The 25,023-nt window shown below is 51.5% G+C and overlaps 2 protein-coding genes across 2 annotated transcripts; one reads left to right on the forward strand and one right to left on the reverse strand.

Annotated features, from left to right (window-relative positions):
* Positions 1–2,791: 2,791 nt before the first annotated feature.
* Positions 2,792–14,092, reverse strand: LSG1 (large 60S subunit nuclear export GTPase 1). Its single transcript, XM_088525589.1, has 14 exons — positions 14,012–14,092; positions 13,805–13,961; positions 13,576–13,696; positions 12,955–13,041; positions 12,268–12,354; positions 10,134–10,194; positions 9,180–9,356; positions 7,709–8,131; positions 7,303–7,404; positions 6,343–6,486; positions 5,908–6,031; positions 5,129–5,208; positions 4,347–4,532; positions 2,792–3,467 (listed from the first exon to the last, which is right to left on the reverse strand). Exons 1-14 carry the CDS (start codon positions 14,090–14,092, stop codon positions 3,288–3,290), a joined length of 2,010 nt encoding a protein of 669 aa, XP_088381715.1. The 3' UTR covers positions 2,792–3,287.
* Positions 14,093–21,697: 7,605 nt separating this feature from the next.
* Positions 21,698–22,880, forward strand: FAM43A (family with sequence similarity 43 member A). The gene has a single exon (XM_010226743.2). The coding sequence runs from the start codon at positions 21,800–21,802 to the stop codon at positions 22,868–22,870; it is 1,071 nt and encodes a 356-aa protein (XP_010225045.2). The 5' UTR covers positions 21,698–21,799; the 3' UTR covers positions 22,871–22,880.
* Positions 22,881–25,023: the final 2,143 nt, after the last annotated feature.

Consider the following 25,023-nt stretch of genomic DNA (forward strand, 5'->3'; position numbering starts at 1 on the left):
TGGGAAGCCTCTGAATGGCATCCGCTGAGGAGAGCCTTTTCCAGCCAGCCAGATCCCTGTAGCTGTAAGCACCGAGAACTGCAGGAGCTGAGGATCTGCGTGCTGCTGATGCCTCCTTCCTCTCTATAAACCCATGGCTGCACGGCAGCAGGACTGCAAGCCAGCTGAGACCCCTTTGCTGCGGGAGGCCCAGCCCCAAATTTCTCATCTCATGGACCCTCATGTTGGAACGTTAGGGAAGAGATCACAGGCCCCAGTGCAACCCTGGGAGTTGGAGAGCAAGGCAAGGACCCCGCCAGGGCCACCAGGCAGCCTGGCTCTTGCCCACACTGTCACCGCGCTCTCCCTTGGCTGCCACCTCTCTCCTTGGTGGAACCAGAGCTTGGAGGGGAACACGGAAATGCTGCCTGGCACACAGCGAAAGTTCGCGTTGTCCGACTCTGACTTGGTACAACTTAGTACCAGGCAGCTCACACAGAGTCCTTGGGCTTCATCCTGGCAGGGCCTGGGTGGCAAGGCAGGATCAGCAAAGTGCCCTGAGGTTCTGCCATAGCAAGAGTGGGATAAGGGAGCTGGGACGCTTATTTCTGGGGCGACAGCAAAGCACCGGGCTGCGGCGCACGTGGCAAAACACAGCAAGGACAACAACCACGTCCACGTGCGGGCACAGCATCGTGCTTCAAGCAAAGAAACGTGGCTGGTTATCACCCATTCCTGCGCCATTCCTTACTTACACAAGTGCACCTAGCAACACACTGCAAGATGGCATTGGCATTGCACAGCCAGATGCCAGAATGCTCCTCCCCAGGGAGGACCGGGCCCATTTATCCCTTGGTTCTGCTTTTACAGGTCTGTCTGAGCCACCTCTGTGCCCAATCAGCTGCAAATAATAAAAAATTAAAAAAATGTAATCACAGCCTAAGAGAGAGAGTGGATTTAAATTCTGCTTTGAAGGAAGCCAGGTGCTATTGTGAAATCTCCTGCAGGAAGTAAAAATTTCAAACAATTTAGTTTTCTGCTGAAAACATATTGATGAAATTCCTAAATTTCCAAAACTGGCTCCCAACTCTGTCAGCAGTTATCAGTACAATGTGTGACTATGTTAGCCAGAAAAATAAACACCTGTCCTTAAAGCAAAGCCCCTAGAAGGGAGAGACAGACCCTTAGAGCGCAGGAAGTGCCGCACGCCCCAGGGAGCAGCCGGGAGCTGGGCACAGCCAGCGCATTCCTGGGCATGCGCCAGGCGCTCCCAAGCGAGCGGCACTCGGGAATCTCGACTCGTGCCGAGGCAGCCGGAGCAGCAGCAGAGGCTCGTGGGGCAGGTGGCTGCCCGGGCACAGCTCGGCCTTTGTGGGCAGCACTCACAATAGCGCAGTCTCTGCGTGGCCCTCGCTTGGCAGCTGCTCCTAGAAGCTGCACTGAGCAGCCACCGTGGCCAGCCCGGCATTCCCCAGCAAGGGCAGATGTGGTTCAGATGTGGACCAAAATCCCACAGGAAAGCATTAATTTAGCCATATCCTTACCTACCTCATACTTACCTAGTCTGCCTGCTGCTCAATAGCAGCATGAAATAGCAACAAGCCTTTGGCTCCAGAGCTCTTCTTCAGGGCCCTCCTTCATTGAGGGAAGCGACTTCTAGCACAGTAGTAATTCAAATGAAACGCAGCTGAGCAAACACCCTTTGCTCAGTGATATTTACACCATCCTCCATTCACACACACAAACACAAGTGGTTTGGCAGGTCTTGGAGCCAAAGGTTTCTAAGCAAGCAGCAGAATCATCCACAGCACCAGGTCCTGGTTATTTGTGGGACTTGAGAGGGAACCACACCAGGACACGGCCAGTCCATCAAGAAGCTCATGGAGATCTAACTCTATCCAGCTGGGATGAACAGGTTTGGAATGTCAAAGAAGAAAACTCAGGTATGTGCAACATGAATTAAGAAGTGAAAATGCTTTAAAAGGAGGGAAATATAAAAGAAGTATCAAAATAACTTGAGTAATAACTTCAGAGGAGGGATTCAAGGGGACAGCGGAGCCAAGGTGAGAGCTCTGCTGTCAGAGGACCCTTCACGTATGCAGTGCACTGAAACTGGTTGTACTGGCCAAGTAGACAAAGGGTCACAATCCAAAAACCAGCCTGTCCGCACGCCCCGAGTCTGCTGTGGCTCTGCTTAGTAGCTGCCTTGGTCTATCCATCCATGCTTAAGGCCTGGAAAATACAAAGTACAAATAAACAAAAGCAAACGCTGCTTTGTATCAGAGACGAGTGACAGCTCTGCAAGCTTTAGCAGCACTATCATGACTGCCTCTGCTGGGCTAGGGGTGAACAGCACTGACCAAGTACACAAACATTTCCTCAGCATGACAACCAAGGAATAAATCGAACTTACATCTCTGAAGATTGTGCATCTCTCAAATCAGTACAGTCTTTTTAGTCAAATAGTGATGCACATGTAAAAACGTGGCATTGTGACGCTTTTGCTACTGGATCACTGTATAACAGTTCAGAGAGGCACAAGTGCATACAGAAACTCAGATATGTTTTTAGGATAAATTAGCACCAGATTCTGCCAGTCACACACGGCTAGCGCTTTAAAACACCAACAAGAAGTCACACAGAAAAACAAGTGATACTAGCTCAACGTGAAGGACATAAAAGCAGCATTTTCCTTTGCACTGACATAATCACATCATAGTTCACAGTGCTCTGCTCTGGCTTTGGCTGACAGATCACACAGGGGTTGGTTTCAGTACAGGATTTCAAAGTAGGATTGGTAGAGCGGACAGGAAAGAGAGCAATAAAGATCCTTTTACTTATTTTTCAACATATTAAAGTGTTCTGTCAAACCAACAATTTCTTTTTTTAGAAAAGACTAGCAGTGATAGTGTCTCGAATTGTAACAAATATCATTTGTTTAGATTCAACTATTTAAACATTTTAATCAGTTTTACAGGGCTTTATTTGATCTCAGCAGCTATAAAACACATCCTTTATAGAAGAAAAACCATTCTGACATGGCACCTTTATCTTCTCCCATTGAAAGGGCTTTTCAGCAATAGCCAACTGCCTGGGCTGGCTGATCTCCAGAAGACCCAAACAGCCAGGTCTCTTTTCCTCTCAAGTATGATGAGCTCCAAGTATCAGAGCGGGTTCTCATCCCCTCCCTGGGGCAGTCCACAGCACAGAGTTCAGGTGAACTAGTGATACTCTCTTCTTCCTCCTCAACTCATGCATGCCAGACAGTGCAGTCCCTGACCTGGGAAGACCAGCAAACAGGACCACAGCTAGGCCTCCAGGTGCTTAGTGATCCTGCGAACCTTCTCTTTCTTGTTCCTGTTTCCATGTTTTTTCCAGGGTTTTCCTACAACATTCCCAGCATTGGGTGCAGTCACAGACACAAGGCCACTGCCAGGCCGGTATCCCATTGTAGCCCGTACACCTTTCATCAGAGCACGAACATTCTCCTGGAAGTAGAAACAGTCATTGGCAACTAGTGAAAAGACATTTAAACATAAGGAACTAATAAAATCAGACACAGGTAAGCTCAAACCCTACAAGGTCTGTCCAGATCCCAGCTCCAGAGGTGTAGGAAAGGTCATGCTGTGCACTGAAGTCAAAGTCTCCCCAGCCCTGCCTGCAGCCATGCTCCACTGCACCACATCCTCAGTGCCCACTGCTACTGCAAGCAGACACGGAAGGTTTACAAGACACTGACTTTCTGCAGACATTAGCTACAGCTCCACAACTGAGCCTCAGAGCCTCTGCTCTGCACACCACAAATTGTCTGTCACAAATCTGGTGTCTGTGAAAACCAGGGACTAAAATAACCTGCTCAAGTCTGGAGTGTGCGAGGCACTGAGGGGGCTCACAGCCAGCCATGCTGGTGTTCTGTGCACCCAGAGGAAGTCTAGCAATCCCCAAAATTCTTTTCAGGTCATAGTTTTTGGGAACAGCCCACTGCCCGGGCTCATGGACAACGAGACCAACCATTCCTTGTTGGTTGCTGTATCACACGCCCTGCTTTGCTTTTCTCCCTTCCCAGTCATGCTTCCGTTTTGTCCAAGGTCGATGTTAGGCTCATAATGACAAACGTCACCCTGCTGACCTTCTAAGGTCAACTCTATGCACCTCCTTAGCTAGTCTGTCAGTCGCCTAGGACTCCCCCAGTGATTTAGGAGATAACAAAAAAGAACAAAAAAACAGAGCTCTTAAATACTGTGGAATCTGCACATTTTTTACCTAACATTTTTACCTCAATATAGCATCCCTTCCCCAAAATTATTTTTCCCAGTGACAAGCCCATACTGCTGTAAAACCCCAAAAGAAATTCCTCCGTAATTTACCTGATGGAAAAAAGTTTTATCCACCACATTTTCAATCTGTTTCACTTTGGTATTCTTCTCAGGCTTCATCTTTATGCTGGCCTGCACATTTATGCTCTCTGGACATCTGTGTGGACATCTTTCATACTGGTGCTGAAAATCATTTGGATCAACACCAGGAGGTGGATGGCAATATAACAGCTTCCCCTATGAAAGCAATAGGATACAGTTATCATCAACATACACACACACACACACAAAAAAAAAAGGTCAGAGAAATACCCAGAGAGGAAAGATCAATTCCAAAGCTAAAAAAGGCCCCAAAGTCCAGAGGCTCACATCAGAACAACCGTCAGCACACCTGCGTTCTGTTCCCAACCAGGTCACCACTTCTAAATTAAAGCACTATTTTGCTCAAAAGTACTGTTTTGCAACTGGATAAAGTGTAACAAGTACACTACAAAACTCTCAGGAGTGCCAGAAAATAACAGAAAGTTGCTGGAAGGTGCTGCAGAAGAATGCAGGATTACAGCACTCAGGATAGAACTGCGGTCCTCAACCAAATACTGATCCAGCTAGTAAATATGGATTAACTTTGAGACATTTGCTGCCTTTTTTAGAGATAAAATAATTTATTTAGCTGGTACTTTTAGCACAATTCACGCGTTTTTTTAATTGGCATCAGACATCCCATTTGTTGTTTTAAACTTTAAAAATATAGTATTTTCCTCCTCCATGCACCAGAAAAACCTTTAATTTACCTCCTGTCAGGGAAAGGAAACCTCAAAGTAGAAAGAACTTACACTGACATAATCTTTTAATACATATCGAGCAGATCTTGGTTGGTCTGGCTGTCCATGAGCTGTCATAAAGCCTCTCATACCTGGAAGACAAATCCAGAAGTACATTCTGTGTCAGTACAGCAAAGGAGTGAACACATACTTCCTGACTACCTAAATACAGTATACAAATACTATATACAACTTATACATTTTCTCTACCATCTCACAAAACCTCCTTCAGAAAGAGGCTTGCAGCGGGTGGAAGCATGGAAGAAAATCAAACTCTGCTAACTCTGAGCAGACTGTAGAAGCGTCTTAGCCCATCTAATATCTCCCTACTCTTCAAAACCTGTTGGCTTTTATTAATCTTAGCTTTTAAGGCCAAAGAAGATTAAATGCATTACAGAATAAAATTTCAAAGTCGAAAGGGGCATGAGACAAAGATCGTAAACCTTCCCTGCATTCTTCCAAGTCTAATTCTAGGCATGGTTAACAGGAGGTATCGAGAAGGATGCAAGTGCCACAAAACCACTGGTAGCTTCGAGAATGCATCACACTACAGGCAGGCAGGCATTTTCACTAACTTCTGATCACAATCACATCTGTCAGATGAAACCAGAAAAGCACCACTACAACACACACCACGAACTCAGCTGTTAATACCCCTCCCTCGATAACTGGCCTTTAAGTCCTAACAGGGAAGTTCAATACACGACCAACTTGAGTCAGACTTAGCATAAAGAGAGTTCTGTGCTCAGAAGCAACCCATAGGAATAGGTTTTAAAGGGGTCAGCACTCACATCCATATGCTGTTAGCAGTTCTTCAGCGGTTGGCTTTCGATCTGGATCCTCATCTTCCCTGGGTCTTATGATATTTATTCCATAGGTTGCTTCCAAAATGTTTCGTGGGATATGCTGGCAAACGTAAGCTAGTGAAGGAAGCCAACCAAGATGATTTTGTGCTACACAAGAAATCTTCCCTTAGTAACTTGAAGAACATGTGTTAAGAGTAACTTTTGATTTTTTCACCAAACAGAAAAGATGCAAATCTAGCAATGGGATAAACTCAAAAGAGGAGGTGCAAGACCAACAGAGCAGGCCTGTTTTAACCAGTGTGCATCCCCACAGCCTTCAAGACATTAGCACACATGGCTCATCAGAACTGGAACATACACCATGCTATATTCCATACCCAACACCTTCAGACACCTTTAAAAATCCCATGCAAAGGATATTAGAGAAACGGGTGGGACATGGTCCCTCATCTGGTCTATAGGCAGAATTCCAGAACAAATCATCTCTGCCTTGGTAGAGATGAAGGAGGGCATCACCAAACCAGGGCAATCACAGAGGCACAGGCCAGGCTCCACATACAGGGTCTACACAGCAATAACCATTGAGGTCACCACAGCAAGTCAGCATCCATGCAGGGAAGAGGAACAAACAAATAAAATAAAATAAATTAGATGTGCAGATGAAACATAGCTGCAGATAAGAATAAGTAGAAACTTTACCAACAGACCTTGCCCAAGACAGCGAATTAAGGAAGTTTTATGTGAAAGACAGCAGAACTTCCGAGGTTCATGAATAAAGTGTCTGATGGGGCAGCAAGAGCTTCAGCTGTTTAGCCTGAGGGGCCACTACCTATCAGAAGAATCAACACTCCAGAAATCTTTAATTGCATTTGACCTTTTCAAAAGGGTGGGAGGCTACACAAGTGAAAATGCTGCTCATAACAGCGCTGGCCTCACCACCCCAAAATTAACAGTGTGATCAGCAGGACAACAGCAGCAACAATAACCCTGAACTTGTTCAGGCCACCAACTGTGCACAAGGAGCAGGACAGCTTGAAAGTTTGACTTTCAGCTATTCAGAGGAGCAGTTTTCAGAGGTTCTCTCCTCAAGAGTGGTGTTGAAAAGGAGGCCCAAATTACTTCACTAAAAACAAGACATGGAAAATATTTGCCATTGCAAAGCACCTCTCCTGAGTCATTTTCAAACTACAGCAACAGCTTGAAAGCAAGAATTCAAGTTTCAAATGATATACACCAAGTTCCCTCCTACTACTCAGCTCTGAATGCAGAGTTCAGGTTGGCAGAGTTCTCAGCAAGTCCACATGGTAGCAACTATCTCATGACTTCTCTGAGAAACAGAGGGGAAGAAGCTGGGAAATCAACCTTCTCTGTTAGCAATACCTGGAAGTGCTTTGTACGGCCTGGCGTAGCAGACACTGACACCTTCTTATTTCCAAGGATTGTGTTGATAGTTGAACTTTTCCCAACATTTGGGTAACCCACCTATATGACAAAGTAGAACAATACCAATATTAGACAAGGTTATGCCAGAAGACCTGTAGAGCTCTGACACCCAGGTATTTTATTAAAATACTAACAATTAAGTCAAGGAGTGCTGGAACATTGAGTTCCAACAACCTGTAAAATTAATTTATGCAAAAAATCCTCAGTGATTTCTACTTGTTAGTTTTATATCCTCAAAAAAAAGAAAAAAAAGGCACTATAGGGTGAATATTTCAAATGGAAGGCAAATGGAATGAAAACTCATATAAAGCAAGTCCCATTTCAAGTACAAGCTTCAACTCACCAGCCCAACATTTACTTCCCCCGTCTTCACCCTTGGTCCATTGTGCATAGTTTTGAATATCTCCAGCAGTTCATCTCTTTGTACTAGATGACTGAAGTTCCTGATATTCCTGTTCTGTTCCTGCACTACACACTGCACTGCAGCACCAGCTGTACTGTCTTCCATAGCTTTGGGGGCAGTAGTATTTACTTTGCCCCCACCTTCATCTTCAGAACAGGTTTGCCAGGCATCCTCTTCATCATCTTCACAGTCTTCATATTCATCACTACTGTCATCATCACTGACCAGCACTCCGTTATCAGCTTGGAAAGCACCATTTGTGCATGTGCTTTCTGCACCATCTTGTCTGTCGTCATCTTCTCCACTGGAGCTTTCATCCTCAGAATCACCTGTGTCCTCTGCTACATCTTCAGGGTCTAGTTCCTGTGTGAACAGTATTTCACAGGTGAAATTTAAACACAAGACTAGCTTCAATTATTAGCATTAGCTTCATGGTGAAAGTCTCTTTCTCCAGAAGCACAACTGTGAACACAGAACAACATTATAAATGGTGACAGCAGCAGAGGCTACAAAATACTTCTTTTCCTGAAAATTAACAAGTGTGCTCAGTAATAGGAATGGAAGAAAAACTTAAAAATATATATATTTTTTGTTTCAAGTCAAAATATGTCATTAGCATTTTTTCAAGCTGTCTCATTTTTCAGACCAACCCTTCACATTTTTTTTCGCTGCAAATAGTTTACGCTTAAAAAGACCTCTTCAAGACTTTTTTTTTGACTTTTCTTTTACCCCTAAAAAACAACAAATTCACCCCTTTCGGTCTTGCTTAAAAAAAAAAAAATCAATCTGTACAAGCATTTTATGTGAGAATTGTGAGCCAGCTGTACAGACCAGGTATGTCTGGAAAGTGATATGGGATATTCCATAACCAAAATAAACCAGTAAAACCTAAAGGTGGCATTTATTATTTACATGGAACTTGAAGCAGCAATAGCACAGTTTGTTCCACTAGGCAAAGACAGAACCTAAAGTAACTATGAAAAATTCTTAAGAAACATCCCCTCCACCCCAGGGATGTTCCCTAGAGCACGCCCCTTAGAAAGGATTCCAAATCATTAAACAAGATGCAGAATTTGCCAACAGATCTGAAAGGGCTGTTTGCGCAGCTATTCAGCATTAGCCCCAAGGTCACACTCTAGTTCAATGTAATTTATCATTTACTTAGTCTTGAAAACAAAATCACGAGCACTAGGAATAGTGACTGAAGGGCATAACCCTTTGTTTACCATTTTACCCTCCTAACTTTTGCCTTTGAATCTAACACAATGCTGTTTTACAGCTGCATAGGTCCCTAGAGTAATGCTTCTCTAAGAAAAGGGCTGTGACCTTCCTAGAAATGAACTCAGTCATACCATGAGCATAACTGCAAATCAAGTTACCAGAGGCTGTCAATCCATGTTCTCTAAGGTACCTTAGCTTCTCCTGCCAGCCGGCTGCACTCTGCCAAGGCTGACCAGAACACCACCTTAACACCTTCCTTCTCAAAGAAATGTGCCCAAGCAGCCCGCTGCTCTTCGCTCAGCAAATCTGCTTTGTTTATCAGGATCATGTTCTCCTTGTCGCTACTGACCTCCTTAACATAATTTTCCTGAAGAAAAAAGAAAAAAAAAGGATTAGTTAGTACTCCGACTTGGGCTCCCCCTCATAACATGGTATTAAAGCAGCAAGGCAAGTTACCCCATCCAGCTCCACAGGAACGCAGCTAAGCTCACTGCTTGTAGGGCTGCAAGGAGCAGGTGTTCAGCAGGGAGCTGCCGGCACAGGTTGGAGCATGCAGCTACCTAATACAGGTCACGGCTGGCATGTGCACAAACACCTAGTCTGCTTCCATCGTGTCGAGGTAGTAACCAGGACCTCACAGCACAAGGACCTCAGTTTAACTATTTAAGTAAACTTATATTCAGCAATGTGGTGTTTTATAGCCTAGGTCGCCATTTCAATAGCTCTTGATGTTTCTCCTTCAGACCAGTAACTGTTATCTATTTTTATTCAATTATGTTGTTAAACAGAACAGAACTTAATGTCTCTAAGTGTGGATGCTTCAAGCAGGTAATGAGGAGCAACATAAGATGAAATAAAAGATTGGTATCTGCTATAATTAAAGTTTCCTCAGTAATAGGAAAGAAGACAAAGTCAGCTTATCTGCAAAACTGCCTCAAAAACAATATATTTTGCATCAGTTATCAAAAAGCTTTAAAGAAAAATAATTTGATGATGCTGGAACACTTGTATAAATAAGGCATCCGGTTTGGCAAAACATCAGGAGAGCTTCAAAGTATTAGGTGGCTGTGTGTTTACAAAAACAATTAGGCATGAACTACCAGAAATAAAATGAAGGCAACATTGAAGAAGGTGGTTTGCTTACCAGATCTTGGCATCTAAACAGGAGAGGGTTTCTAGCATCTACTATCTGCACTACAATATCACTGGAAAAATAAAAGAAAGCCTCGTTAAGTACCCTTTCTTACATAGTCACAAAGACTGCAAAAAGGCATTGCATATTATTTGCTTTTAGGTTTGTCATAAATTTTAATTGTTTAACTGTTTTAACAGTTAACTGACAACTGCATTACCATGCTAAGTATCTTTATTGAATTAACAAAGCCTCTCAGTGCCCCAACAGAGCCACGCTTACCCCACAAGCCTGTATATCTGTAAAATATTTCAGCTCGTCTCACTTGGCTAATTCTCCTGTAAGGCAGGGAGAAGGAAAGCAAATGCACAAGTCTCACCAGTCAACGTACCATTAGAGATATCCTGCAGGTAGCAGAACCAGAGCACTTAGTGTGAAAGCTGTAATAGTGCAATTTCATCTCAATCCCTTTGCATACCCAACTGCAACTCAGTGGTTTGGGAAAGGAAGAGGAGAGGGTTTTTCTCCAAGGCATTCAGAACACCATTCTCCCCCTCACACAGAGGCAGACATAGAAAATTATCCCCTGCAAATGACCTATAGATACTAAGCTTTTCTTGACTGGAATCTTGAAAATTTTATTTGTGCTCCTCTTGTCATTAAAAATATCAAACAGCAAAAGAATAGTCTCATACTTCAATAGATCAATTGTTTCCCCATGCAAGCAAGTCCTTGCAAGAGTGCTTTAAGGAGCCATCTTTCCAAATCCGGGCACCAGTTTTATCAGCATATATACGAGCAAGACTCATCCCCTCCACAGGCAAAATAAATGCATCAGCTTCAAGCACCAGTGGCATCCACGGAGCCCTTTTCCTTTTCAGAAAGGGAGGATTAAAAAAAAATAGCATTCTTACATTAGAACCTCTCAAAGGAGATAACATATACTGGTTGTTACAAGCTGGTCTATTTGTTTGGCAGGGATTTCTGTTGACTCAGAACAGCTTCATAACAATATGGGTGGACTGTAAGAATTTTAAGCCTCAGTAGGCAGATAGCTGCACACAAATATCTATAAATCCCTCGAGGGAATCATTTAATAGGCCACAAGGGTTCAAAGAGGTGCTAAACGGCTACAGAAATTAGAAGATCAATATGAGAGAAGACTGACACCATGGTACTGGGAGACACAGTGTTGGGAACTAGCCTAGAGCAGACACAAGGAAAAGCTGATAATTGATCAAATCTATCTAGCAAGGTAAGAGACTGAATGACTTCCCATTCTGTTCTGAGATTGCACCCTCACCTTACCACAAATAAAGAGCTGCAATACAAGTAGTAATGCATTCCTAACATGTCCCAGTCGTATGATACCCTCCATATCATGACAGACAGTAGGGGATGCTCCTTACCCAGCTGTCACCCAGCCAAAACCCCAGTGAGACCATACAAAGACACATCTGTGAAAGGATCAGCTCATCATGACCTCACTGGTGAAGTATTTTTCAATTTTAAGAATATTAGAAGAGATGATCTCAAATTTAATTATTAGTGAAATGAAATGCCTCAGTCAAATTAAAGGAGCAGATAGCACTCCTATTGTACTGGAGCTCTGTGGAGCAAACAAGGCTATTTCTGTGCTGTGACAGGCTGTTGTCTTCTGTACACTGCTGCAATCTCTTTGCATGGCAAGCAGCCAACAACCAAGAGGCTCTTTCTTTCCAAACGTTACTCAGTTCTCCCTTGTCTCCTACCCCAAGACGTCATGGTAAAGCTGTGGGGCTGAGAGAGGGACAAGTACTAATATTGGCAAACGATATTTTCGAAGGCAGCTCCCACACGGAGGTGCTGGAAGAGGCCAGAGCTGCAGCTGCAGCAGAGTCGACAGAGATTCACACACACAGTGACCTACGAGCAGAGCTGCAAGGCTGAGAGCCTGAACTGCACTGCTACTTGCTGCTCTTTCCAACAACATATTTTGACCGTTTCAGAACAGAAACGCTTCAGAGCTGATAGTGAAACATTACTACTTGTGCTATTTTATTTTTCCTGTGCTTGGATGCTTAATGCTTGATTCCAAAGCTTTGCTTCAATTCAGGAAACAAATATTAAACAATACCTTTCAAAAACAAAGTGTGATATTTATTACCTTCTTTCAATGACTCTCCAAAGTTGACGCCAAAATTCTAAGTTTCGTTCAAATGGGGTTAGAATCAAATTTTTTTCTTCCTCCAGGCTATAGAAAAAAAGAGAAAAGATACCATATTGAGGCCACATCAGCAAGTGACAGCAACACTTTCTTAGATCCAGAAGACCTTCCAAGGAAGCTGTCAAAAAAATCAGACTCTACTGTTCTATTTCTGATGGTTTTATAAACAAACCACGTGTCTACGTAAAACGGTGCCGATGCTCCTGACCATACTAGTGGAGAAGTGACAAACGATGGAAAGGGGAAAGCTCTTCAACAGACAACTTCTGGTGTTTCAGGGACATGCTAGCGACCAGATCAGAGGAGATATCCCAAAGGCCAGCAGTTATTACTCAGTCAGGACAACTCGGTAGAAACAAACCATTTGGAAAACACTACTTGAAAGAGCTCTGAAAAAAGCTCGGACCCACTGTTACCAGAGCCAGCTTGGCAGACACAGCCTTGCACTGCAGGAACATGTACACACAGCAAAACAATGTGGCTGGGATGCCCAGATGTTCAAGCGAACTACAGGGAGCAGCTGACAAAATTATCCTTACAGGCCCAGAAAGGAAAAAAACGACTGCCTGCTCCTTTCATCTCCACATCCCACTGGCTTCTTAGCACAGGAACATGCAGGATACTCACTGGGCGAGCTGTCGCCTCCATTCCAGAAAGCTCTCCCTCTCGGCTTGCTTCAGGTCCTCCGCGCTGGTTGTCCTATCCCAGTACGGCCTGTAAGGATTGTGTTTTAGGGTAAGCAGGCAGAGGCTCTAGTGCAGTGATACCAGCAGTGTTGCTGCAGCGACTCGCAGGAAGGGCACGTGCAATGCACATTTCAGCTGCACGGAGACGGCTGCAGCTACACGCGCCCATTTGCAGCAGCTCCAAGTACCTCACTCTCTCTGAACTCCGCAATCTAAAGAGATGCGACACTACTCCATACACAACAGGGCTCACAAAGCCCTTTCCCATCCGGTGTCTACAGGATGTCCAAGACAGGGAATTCACCTCTCTGCGCACCAAGCACAGAGCTGCAGAAAGACCTGCCAGAGCAGGCGAGCCGGGGACAGAGAGCACCAGGCTGCGAGCAGGAATCCTGCGCTTCCAGGGCTGGCAGCACCCGTGGCTGCAACTTACACCAGGCCCACATAAACCCTTGACAAGCCCTGTTTGGGGGAGCGAGGGCTGCGCCCTGGCTTGCAGCTGGCCAAGGGCTGGGCTCAGCAGGGCTCAGCAGCTCCCGGCCCGTGTGGGGGCACAACTTACCTGCGAGGGATGCGCAGGAACTGCCGGTTCTCCGCGTGCAGCTGCCGGACGCGTTGGGCCTCCTGCGCCGTGAGGAGGCCCGTGCGGCTCTGCGCGGAGACAATCTGGATGTTCAGCCGCTCTGCAGGAAGGGCGAGAGAGAGCACGAGCCGTCACACACGGCGCCGCTGTCCCCGACACCAACCCCCGACCCCGACAGCAGCCATTGGCACCCGCTGCCGCCGCTCACCGGCCACGAAGCGCGTCCCCGCGAGCTCGGCCGTGGCCAGGAACTCCTCGAGCGGGCTCTGCTCGGCCGCCGACCGCCGCTCCGCGCCGCGCTCGCCGCCCAGCTCGCCGACGTGCAGCTGCGGGCAAAAGACCGTGCTAGGCCCGGGCCCCGCCGCCTGCGGCCGGGACCCCTCCGGGACTCCCCCAGCCCCCGGCGCGGCCGTACCCAGGAGTCGGCGCCGCCGCGGCTGGGGCCCCGCTGCCGCAGCAGGCAGCGGCCCAGCCCCGCGCCGCGCTTCTTGCCCATGACCGGGACCGGGAGCGGGACCGGGAGCGCCGCCCGAAACAGGCCTGGGCCTTCCCACGCCGCTTCCTGCGCACGGCGGCGCACTCCGCTAAAGTCTCCGCCGCCCCGCGCGGCCCGCGGAACAAGGTTCCGGGCAGCGCCGTTCCCCCGCCGCCGCCGCGCCCGGCCCCGCCCGCCGCGGGGGGGCGCGCGGCCTCCGCCTGCCCCGCAGCGCCGGCTCCGCGTGCCCGCGTGTCCGTGTGTCCCTGTGCCCACGTGCCCGCGTGCCCGCATGCCCGCGTGTCTGTGTCTCTCCCACATGGGTTGCCCTGTGCCTGTGTGTCCATCCCACAAGGGTTCCCTCTGTCCCCAGGCCAGCTCGATCCCCACGCACCTCCTGCCCCTACCCGGGATGAGATGGGAGAGAGGGGTAAATTAATAAACAACCCGGACTGCTCTTCTAAGGCGACCTGATTTATGCACCATTTCTCCTTTATGGGTGTTGGATTAAGGCCAGACATTTCTCACTGTAACTTTCTAATGTGCATCCGTTGTAATCGCAGAGATCTAGCTGACCCTCTGAACGCACAGGCACTGCCTGCGTTTGCACTAAGGCCTTATCTAAGCTGTGGTTGCTGTTCTCCAAAACCCAGTCCCCATAGAAAATCTGGTGGGTTCTGCGAAAATAAACAATCTTTTCTCGTGCTTCACACACCCAATGCCTCCCCATGATAAATATTTGTTATAATGAGGAAGCAATTCCTTTATTCTTGATGGTGTCGGCAACTGTACAGCATAATTTTCCCAGACTGTATCTGAATCTCTGCCATGCTCCTTCCAGCTCTCCCATCATACACAACCTGTCCCATTCTCTCCTCTTCTTCCAAAAGGTAAATGAGAAAGATGAAAGAGAAACCAGTGTTTGTGTTTTCATTTATGAGGAGCTTCAATAGAAGGACGATCGGCTGCAGACAGCACACAGAGACTTAATAGATTCATTTTTAATCAAGTCATAGCTTTAATAAAGCCATTTCAGGCCTTTATACAGGCACAGAGGCAACAATATAAGTGCTCATTATTGCATTTCTTTAATAATTCAGTTAAAAATTACCTTCCTTCTACACCGCATAATCACCAACCAGCACAGCCAGACAGCCCAGCCTTTCCCCACCGCCTGGGTCTGGCAGCACTTCTAACCCGACACCCCAGGCGCGCGTGATGCCGTTCCCAGGCTGGGCAGGGACGCGGGTAACCCTTTAATCCCTTCCGCGCAGCCCTGGCGCGGCGCCCGTGATGAGCAACCAGCGCCGAGCGGCCACCGCGGGCTGCGGGGCGGCCCTGCTCCGCACGGCCGGCAACATCAGCACGTGGGGCGCCCGTCGGGCTGTCTGCGGCCTCCAAGCGCTGCCAAGGGGCTGGTCCCCATGTGCAAACGCATGGCGAGCTCCAGCTTGAGACCCGTGAGCTGCCTGCGGAAGAGACACTGAGCTGGAGCCCTGGAAAAACGGATTGGTAGAGGCGGCTGCTCAGGAGTGGCTTGCAACCCTTTGTGTGCATCCCCATAGGCAGGGCGGTTTGGTAATAACGGGAAAAGTGAAGAGCTATGAATTTTGATTGATTTTTTTTTTCCCCATGTATTGTTAATTTGTGACAATTCCTTGTTTCCAATCCTAAGTGCTCCAAAGCTGGTCACTGACGATATTATTTGCTGTCTTAGGGGGAGTTGCTGAAGAAATGCTCATATTGCCTTCATTTTTGCAACAGATAAATTTCTGGAAGCTTTGTAAACGCTAAGGCATTATTTTTGTTTGCTGATGCCAGCAGCAAACAGTGCGTCAGCAAGGATTACTTTGGGCAGAACAATGCAGAAGCAGATATAGATTAGGTGATCTGAGTGATAGAGACATCTGAGTCTCAGTTAGATTCTTAATTGCCTATTCTTAATTGCAACATTCCTCATCCCACTCTTGTTATTCTGTTGTGCCTACCTAAGCAAGAAATATTTATTTTGCTTAAACTCAAACCCGACAATCTGCTTCCCCTAGAACATATTCATGTATGGATTTATCACACAGTGTGAAAATGGCCATTGAAGAAGAGATACTGTCTCAAGAGTTGCACAGAGGTGGCCAGGTACGTGTGTGCACAGGCCAAGAGCTCAGACGGCTGACGAGAACGCGGAGGAGAGAGGTATGTGGCCGATAAGCACATGAACTTTTTGAGTTGCAGGCAGCTCCCATATGAAGCAGCAGCTACTCTGTGGTCCCAAGCAAAGGCGGGTTTCACTGTGGGACTCGTTTTTAAGGCTGAGCTCTAGGAAAGCCCTCCGCAGCCTTCAGACCTGCGCTTGGGCTGGAGAGCAGCGCTGTCCTGGGAGAAAAAGCACCACCTGTGCAGCACTAGCCCTTCTCTCAGCTCCTTTAACTTCATTAATCGAGTGCCAAGTACTGCAGCTCTTTGGAAGGGGGCCGTAGCTTGTGGAATTTTTCTTGAAAACTCCATTGTATGGATGAAGTAAAAGTCCTTCTAGTGCGGTGAAATCATCTTCTTATGTCAAAAAGACTGGCTCTCTTCCCAACTTCTTTGCCTTGGAGCAAAACCACTACTCCAGTTTTTGATGCAAATCCTGAGAATTATTTAGTAGCAGCAGCTCGTTTTCAAAAGCCAATGACACCAGCATATTTTGCCTAAAGGAAACATTGTTCTTTCTGGACAACTTTTCCCCCATTTTCCTCTAAGGCAGCTCTGGGAAAGCTCAGGACTGTGTCTCTAAAATATTCATGTGATGGCTATTCATTATTCACGTAGTTTCACAAGGCTTGATGCTGTGGTATTACCAGCCTGATCCTGATGAACAGATATATTAAGAAACGCCCTAGAAGCGCCCCTGAAAGAACCCCCAAACAATCTAGCTCTGTGCAAAATTCCTCCTGTTTGAATCCCACCCTTTTTGGCTGTGGATGGAAGGGTGTAATGAGCACAGGAAGAGATGGGCTTGAAGACAGAGCGGCTTTGGGCTTTTCTGGGCAGGGGTTGGGGTGCTGGGGATGGGGAAGTCACTCCTGGGCCTCACAGAGATCCCCCCAGCTCTTTTGGGGAAGGGCTTTTGCCTGGGAGCAACCAACACCATGAGTGAGCCCCAAAACTGGGGTGCAGGCAGGAGGCTGAGTCCTGACCCTGCTGGGCCTCCAGGTGAGTGCTTTAGATTCTGCTTTTGTACCAAGGGTATGAAGATAAAATCTCCTTCCTGCCCGGCAGGGTGGAGGGGAAGGTTCATTAGGGAAGGCTGCATGTATCTTTGAAAGCACAAAGTGAAGCACCAGGCGCGAAGCCGTCAGGGTCTTTTCCAGCTCTCGCTGTCTGGCAGCTGGCATGGACGGGCATTGCGTCGGGACGTGGGACACAGGTCGGGGTGGCCAGAGATGCCACCTTGATGCCACCCGTGCATCCCGGCTGCTGAGGCATCCTGCGTGAGCCCAAGTGCCGCCGGCACAGCGGGACGAAGGGCGCCCACCGAGGGTGCCACAAGAGGCCCCAGGCAGGAAGGCTCCACACCCCCCACCCCACAGCCCTTCTAATTAGAGCTGCGGGCGCAGGAAGCGCCGCGGCCTCTGGCGCAGGAAGCGGCTGTGCCTGCCCTCGGAGGCTGCACAACAACCGGGGCACGGAGCGAGCACGGCCACCGCCCGGCCCCGGCCCCACGGCTGCCCCCACAGCACGGCCCAGGCGCCCATGCCGTGACTGCCATGCAGCTGCCGACAGCGTCTCTGCAGGCTGTCACCTCCCGCCGTCCATCACAAGCCCGTGCCACTGGCGGCACCCCACCTGCGGCGGGCCCTGCTGCTCAGTGGTGCCGTGAATTGAGTCAGCAAGACTGCACGAGCTTCCTGAAACAGGGGCTCAAGAGGCCGCTCGAGCTGCTCCATTGCTGAGCCGCGGGGCTCCTCGTAGCCCCAGCGCTGCCCCATCCTGCTATCCCACTTTCCTCCAGCCTCTCCCTGCAGGCAGGGCTGCTGGTCCCTCCCGATGCACCAGGGCAGAGCAGCAATCAGCGCTAGGTGCGCTCGCTCCTCACACAGGCCAAGGGCATCTCTCCAGGCTGGGCTCAGAAGCCCTTCAGCAGCAGTTCCTGTGTAGGACAGAAAATCCCCTCCACTCCAAGCAGTCAGGAGGGAGGGCTGGAGGGGACGGGGCCCCAGAGCCCCCCGCAGCCCACGAGGAGGCGAGTGAGGGACAACAGCGCCAGCAGCGCTCCCTACCCCAGCACCGTGTACAGCACAGCAGGGGCTCGGAGATGCTCAGCACACTTCACACCCCACGCTGCTGCCCACAGGGCACTCGGTCCCAGCCAGACCTTCCGTACTCTAGGAAATCCTGGCATTTCAATGGTGTCTTTGTCCGACTATGGAACAGAAAGGACACTTTATCGTTTATTACAGCACAGATGTTCAAAAAAAATTTGCTTTGGAAACACAGAAATAACTGCTCGAAATGTTTCACTTCGACAGTGCCACTTCAGCTGCTGCAGAAAGATTGGATTTATTGCCATCCAAAAAAAGAAAGGCTCAATGCTTTTGTTCACTGATGAAATCCATACATTCCCATTAATTCTTATGGTATTTCCATACAAGCACTTCTCAAGAGCATGCTGCTCAGGCAGAAAAAGTGCCTTTCCCTTCTACTCATTCCCATCCACAAAGGCTGGGATCAGCTCTGTTCCCAGTGGTGGGGGACAAAAGTACATGGTGGGCTAAGCGCCTGGCCATGACAGAGATTATATTTAGGGTTAGGAGACAGAAAAAGCCACAAGCCCCAAGTAGAGCAGCACTGCAAAGGGCATGCCAAAGGAGACGTGCTGCTCCAGCAATATCCCCCCCACAACAACGTTCTCTCTCTGTCACTAGTGCTCCTGGAACCTCGCATCAGGCCTGCTCTGCCAGGGTCCCTGCAGGCCCTCGCGGGGTGCTGCCCTGTGGGATGCAGCCCTGACCTCTGACATGGGACAGGGGACCAAGGAGAAGGAAGGTGGAAGGGAGCAGGAAGGGGCAGCTGCGCCAAGGCCAGGCCCGATGCGCGTTAGGCTGGGCCATTAGGCCGAGATTATATCGGAGAGACTTTCCCACGCCTTGCGGAGCAGGGAGGCTCGTGATGTTCAGCAGCTGCCAGTGCGTTACCTGCTTTGCTGCAGGGCCAGACAGCACGTGCTCCCTCAGAGGAGGCTCCCGGCCGCCTCGCCAGCGGCATCAGAGCCCTGTGCTCACAGAGGGGCTGGGCAGCCCCTGCCTTGCTGGGTCTCAGCTTCCCTGCCAGGCAGTGCAACACAGCACCGCTCGTCACGGAAATACCCCCACGACCAGGCCTCCTGGCTGCCAAGCTTCACAAAGACTCCCAGTGACATCAACCATGGAGCTAAAAGCACTACAGCAGCAACGTAGCTCTCCAGCCCAGCTCGGCATTATCAATGTTCAGCATTTTATTTGGGACCTCATTGTTACAGGCTACTACTTTGTGAAGTGCTCTTCTCCCACAGAAATGTTAGCAATCCCGCTGTGCTCAGAAATGCTGGGCTTCTCAAAGCAGAATTCCCGGATTCCTTCCAACCAGGGTGGCATAGCCACCTGTCCGGCTCCACTCAGCTCCACTCAGCAAATAGCTCCATTCTAGTAACTACTGGTGGCACCTGTGTGACAATACCAACCTCCCGGCCTGCTGCTGGGCTTCTCAAAGCAGAGCTGCGCGGAAGCGTGGTGGGTCAGGGCCGTGCAGGAGATGCCCCTCACTCCTGCTCATTTTCACCTTTCCGAATGAAGGTGCCTGCAGAGACGCCGAGCTGCAAGACACCAACCGGGCTGCTTCACCCACAGCTGGCAGGTCTTCAGCAAGGCAGGGCCCTCTCCCACGGAGCACACCACTGCGCCCACATGTCTCAGAGAAGCTGCTGGGATCACTCTCTGGGCTTGCAGATCACAGGCTTCTTTCAGGAAAATGTAGGCAGCCGAGCGAGAGGCCACAGGTGCCATATGGGAGCTGATCAGCTTCCAGCCCGGCTCATTCAGCAAAGTACCGCTTGGGGAGAAGTCAGCTCTCTGCTGGCCAGAGTATCACACTGTCTGTGAGGATGTCACACGTCACCCTAAGCCACTCGACTTCTGTGTGTGGAACTCCAGTTTTCAGCCTGAGGGCTTTAGATTGGAAAGGAAAAGCAGTTCTGGAGACAGAGTGAATTAGCAGCACAGAGCAATCTCTTTAACTCCCCACCATGCAGCAGGATTATCCTGCAGACTCGCAGGATAATCCTCCGGTTTGTCACACCTGGGGGCTGTGGACGGCAGCTTGGCACATCCTCTCTGTTGCCCCCTGCACCGACAGATCTTGGGGGTAAGGTCTGGAAGGGGATGAGACCTCTGGTGTCGCATGGCCCCGCTCGGCCAGGCGGACACACGGAGCGGCCCGCGGGCAGCCTGCTGCTGGGCATCGTGAGCAGGGGGAAGACCCACTCCGGCCCCGTTGCAACCTCGCAACAGCACACGGCACAGTTCAGCAAGGTGCTGAGCCCTCACGTCAGCCCCAAGGAGCACCGCAGTGTGCTGGGCTTTAAGCCAATGACTTGTCCTGCCAGTTTACCCAGGTTCATGCAAGTGCTCAAGTGCTCTCCAGGCAAGGGCTCTCAAAGCTCTTGTGCTTCACTTCTCCCACCTGGGGAATGCGGGGTTAATGCACTGCTGTGCAGGGAGTGCAGCAGCCTCTCTGCTGCTCGGAAAGTGCTTTGCTAGAACCACCAAAGGCAGGAAGCGCAAGGTGTTACAGACACACCCATCATCACCACTGAAAACGATACACACTATCATGTGCGTCCCGCCTAGAGCTGCTGGGAGCCCTGGTTCAGCCTGAGGGGACCACATTTTAAAACATACCCTCCAATAAGGAGCTTCTTTTCGAAATGTAAGCAAATAGTCCAATGCCTTAAATACTGATGTTGGCCGCTGTGGTTGCCTGCAGTTCCGAAGTAATCTGCTAGATGGCATGATGCAATAATAATAATATCAAAAATAATAACAACACACGGATTAGTTTTAATTGAGCTAGACTCTATAAACGATTCGTCCAATAGTTTGCACACGCGTGTGCGTATTCCAAATATCTAAACAACGCTGCTCTTCGGTATTTCGTGCATTTAAATAACGCCGAACCGCTGCTTGCTGCAGTCCGGGGATTTCTCTTCGCCCTGCCAGAGGCTGCGGTTACTGCCGGAGCCGCCGCCGCAGCTGCTGCACGGAGGCGCCGCCCGGGCCCGACACTGCGGCCGCGCTCGAGCCGGGAGCCGCCCGGCGCGCGGGGCCCGGCGGGGCGGGCCGGGGGCGGTGGCGAGGCCGGGGCCGCCCCCGTCCCGCCCTCCGGCGCGGGGCCGGGCCGGGCCGGGCCGGGACGCCGCGGCGGGCGGCGCAGAGCGGCGGGCGGCGAGCAGCGCGGCGGCGGCGGCGGCGGCTCCGCGGGCCGCGGGCACCGGGCGGCGGCGGCCGCTCCGCCCTCGGCACGCGCGCGCGCGCGGGGCCTCCCCTCTCCGCGCCCGCGGAGGGTCGGCGCCCGCCTATATCTACGGCCGGGGCGGCCCCGCCGCCCGCAAGGATGTGAGGCGGGCGGCCGCGCAGCCGCCGCTGCCGTGGCATGAGCCCCGCGGCCCGCAGCCGAGCCCGGCCCCGCGGCGCGTAGCCGCGGCCCCGCGGGGCGATGCTGCCCTGGAAGAGGAGCAAGTTCGAGCTCATCGAAGGCGAGGAGCGGCGGCAGAGCAAGCCCAAGGGCTACGCGCTGAGCGCGCACTACTCGGCGCTCACCTCGCTCGCCCGCGCCTGCCCCGAGAGCGCCCTGCACCGCGTGGGCAGCATGTTCCGCTCCAAGAGGAGGAAATTCCGCGTGACCAGCGAGGACCCCACGTACACTGTGCTCTACCTGGGCAACGCCACCACCATCCAGTCCAAGGGAGAGGGCTGCACGGACCTGGCTGTCTGCAAGATCTGGAGCAAGAGCGAGGCGGGCCGGCAGGGCACCAAGATGAAGCTGACCATCAGCGCGCAGGGCATCCGCATGGCCCACGCCGAGGACAAGGGGCTGCGCCGGCCTGGCCACCTCTACCTGCTGCACCGGGTCACCTACTGCGTGGCTGACCCGCGCCTGCCGCGCGTCTTCGCTTGGATCTACCGCCACGAGCTGAAGCACAAGGCGGTGATGCTGCGCTGCCATGCCGTGCTCGTCTCCAAGCCCGAGAAGGCGAAGGCCATGGCCCTGCTGCTCTACCAGACCTCGGCCACGGCGCTGGCTGAGTTCCGCCGGCTGAAGAAGCGGGACGACGCGCGGCACCAGCAGCAGCAGCTGGTGGGCGAGCAGAGCATCCCGCTGGTGCCGCTGCGCAAGCTGCTCAACGGGCAGTGCTGCTACAAACCGCCAGTGGAGCGGAGCCGCAGCGCGCCCAAACTGGGCTCCATCACCGAGGACCTGCTGGGCGAGGAGCAGGAGGAGCGGGCCATGCACTGCGACTGCGAGGACATCCTGGAGGCGCTGGGCGAGCCCGAGGGCGCCGGCCGCGGGGAGGGCCCCGAGCTGGGCCAGCTCCTCCGCGACCTGGGCGAGCTCAGCCTCGGCAACGACCTGCGCTCGCTGCGCGCCGACCTCCGCGTCCGGCGGCTGCTCTCCGGCGAGAGCACGGGCAGCGAGTCCTCCCTCGAGAGCAACGGGCAGGACGGCGCCGGCCCGCCCTGCAACGGCGCCGAGCAGCCGCCCCCCGGCGACCCCGAGAGCGGCTGAGCGCACGGCCCCGCCGCGGTCCCCTTGGGCCCCGCCGGAGGCTGGGCGGCCTCGCGGGAGCACCCCGGGTCCTTCCGGTCCCGCCGAGAGCGCGCGGTCCCCCCCGGTGCCGCTGAGGGTGCTCGGCCTCGCGGGAGCGTCCCGGGTCCCTCCGGCTTCGCCGAACCTGCGCGGTCCCCCCCGTTCCCGTCGGGAGTGCGCGATGCCGCCGGGAGCGTCCCGGGTTCCCGCCGGGAGCGCACGGTCCCCCACGGTGCTGCTGGAGGTACTCGGCCCCGAGGAGCGTCCCGGGTCCCTCTGGCCTCGCCGAGGCTGCGCGGTCCCCCCCGTTCCCGGCGGGAGTGCGCGATGCCGCCGGGAGCGCCCCGGCTCCCCCGGCCCGCCGGGCCTGCACGGCCGCCCCGGTGCCCGCCGGGGCTCTCGGTCCCCGCGCCGCTGGCGGCGGTGCCGCGCCGGGAGGCGGCTGCGGGCTGTTTACCTCCGGCACAGCCCTTGAAGATCTGCCAAATTCCTGGAATAGCTTTCCCGGGGAAAGGGGGTGGGGGGGAGGTGTTGCGCCTTGTTTACAGTTAGAAATTTCACATCCGAGGGGGGGAGCCTGGCCGTTTTCTACATTAAAGTCACTCCATCGTGCTGTCGTGTCCGAGAGGTTTGCACTGTTGTGATTTTTTTATTATTATTATTTTTAATTTAGACCCTTTTTGGGGCTCCATTCCTGTTCCCCGTCTCAATGCTCTAGATCTTTTGCTGTGCAAAAGAAGACTCTACCTGTGGCTGTTCACCTGTACATAGGGAAATGTATGCAAATACATTTTGTTTTTTTAAGAACACCACCATCGCGATCTCCTCTGTTTGCACATATGTGGAAAAAAATAAAGATGACAATAATTTAAAAGAACTGGGCTCGCTGTGGCCATTTGGCCTATTTTTGTGTGTGTTGCTGTAAAGAGAAGCAGGGTGAGCGATCCTGAGGTGTGCAGTAGCTGCAGGGAGCTGCAAGGCCCATGCAGGTGCCGAACGTGACGCTTGGGCTGGCTAAAAATCGTACACTGTGGAGAAATGTACCGGGCACTTAAGGTCTCTTATAACACACAGCTACGCGGTTGCCTTTCGGCCTCCCCTAATGACAGGAACGTGCCTGACGCCTCGTGTCCGCGTCGCAGGCTGGAGAAACACTGTGACTGCGCAGCCCTGCGGCTGCTTTCGGCCTCACCTGGAGCGTCCCCTGGGGCAGCGGGGCTGGCAGCACTCGCGAGCTGCAGGGGCTGCATCAGGCTCATGGGGTTGGCACATAGGGCACCACAGCAGCTGCCCAAGCCTGGGCACTGTGAGTGCCACAGCCCCTGCTCGGTGCGCGGCCCGCGCTGCAGCGAGCGGCTGCACATGGTCCCTCGCCACCTCTCCTGCCAGCCCGAGACAATTTCATAACCTAACCCCGGGTAGGCACTGAAGTTGATTAGCCACACGACGGCAGCGTTATTTTTAGCTCTAAATCTGTTTGTTAGTGGCAGGCTCCCAGGCGGCAGAGATGTTCCGGTTTCGTTCGTCCCCCGTGTGGAGGTATCAATTAGGAGATAATTAAGCTGGCATTTCTCATGTCTGAGTGTTTTCCACTGTGTGCTGCAATCAGGTGAGTCGCAGGAATGTCAATGAATGGGTCTGGCCACTCCTGTGTCCACAGCTGCTGGGGCCAGTCCATACTCCTTGTGCAAGGAGACAGCCTCTGCAGCTGTAAATACCTCATTAAAACATATTGCAAAATCTGTCACCGCACCAGCAAGAAGCTTTTAAAACTGCCTCAGTGTGAGTCAGCCTGCAGAGCAAGGCACAGGGGGGCTCTTGGCACAGGAAGGGCACAGTGGTGAAAGGGGGGTAGACCTGTTCAGGCAGGCACCTCTTTCACCTATGTGAGATGCAGCAGGTGAGGGCGGCTGCTGCTGGATTTAAACACCATCAGGCTGCCCGTTTACACTCCCCGACATGGTCTGTCCCCAAGAGCATGGCTGCTGGCAGCCACCAACACGGGCAATAGCTCCCTTTAATGGGTGCCCTCTGAAACTGAAGTGGGGAGACTCTGCTCTGCCCCCCCGTCCAAGGCAGGGGAGAGGGAGATGAGAAGGGCAGAATGAGATCCCCGTGAAAGTCACCCTGCG

Source organism: Tinamus guttatus, unplaced genomic scaffold, assembly GCF_059628265.1.
Source record: "Tinamus guttatus ecotype Peru unplaced genomic scaffold, ASM5962826v1 Tinamus_guttatus_pri_ptg000227l, whole genome shotgun sequence".
Classification (NCBI taxonomy): Eukaryota; Metazoa; Chordata; class Aves; order Tinamiformes; family Tinamidae; genus Tinamus; species Tinamus guttatus.

Excerpts from the sequence above, each read along its gene's own strand:
- FAM43A (XM_010226743.2), top strand. The coding sequence starts at position 21,800 with ATGCTGCCCTGGAAGAGGAGCAAGTTCGAGCTCATCGAAGGCGAGGAG.
- LSG1 (XM_088525589.1), bottom strand. The coding sequence starts at position 14,092 with ATGGGCAAGAAGCGCGGCGCGGGGCTGGGCCGCTGCCTGCTGCGGCAG. Across the intron at positions 9,357-10,133 it reads TGTTTAGATGCCAAGATCTG|GAAAATTATGTTAAGGAGGT; the intron begins GTAAGCAAACCA and ends TTTTTTCTTCAG. Across the intron at positions 8,132-9,179 it reads GGCTGGCAGGAGAAGCTAAG|GAACTAGACCCTGAAGATGT; the intron begins GTACCTTAGAGA and ends CTGTTCACACAG.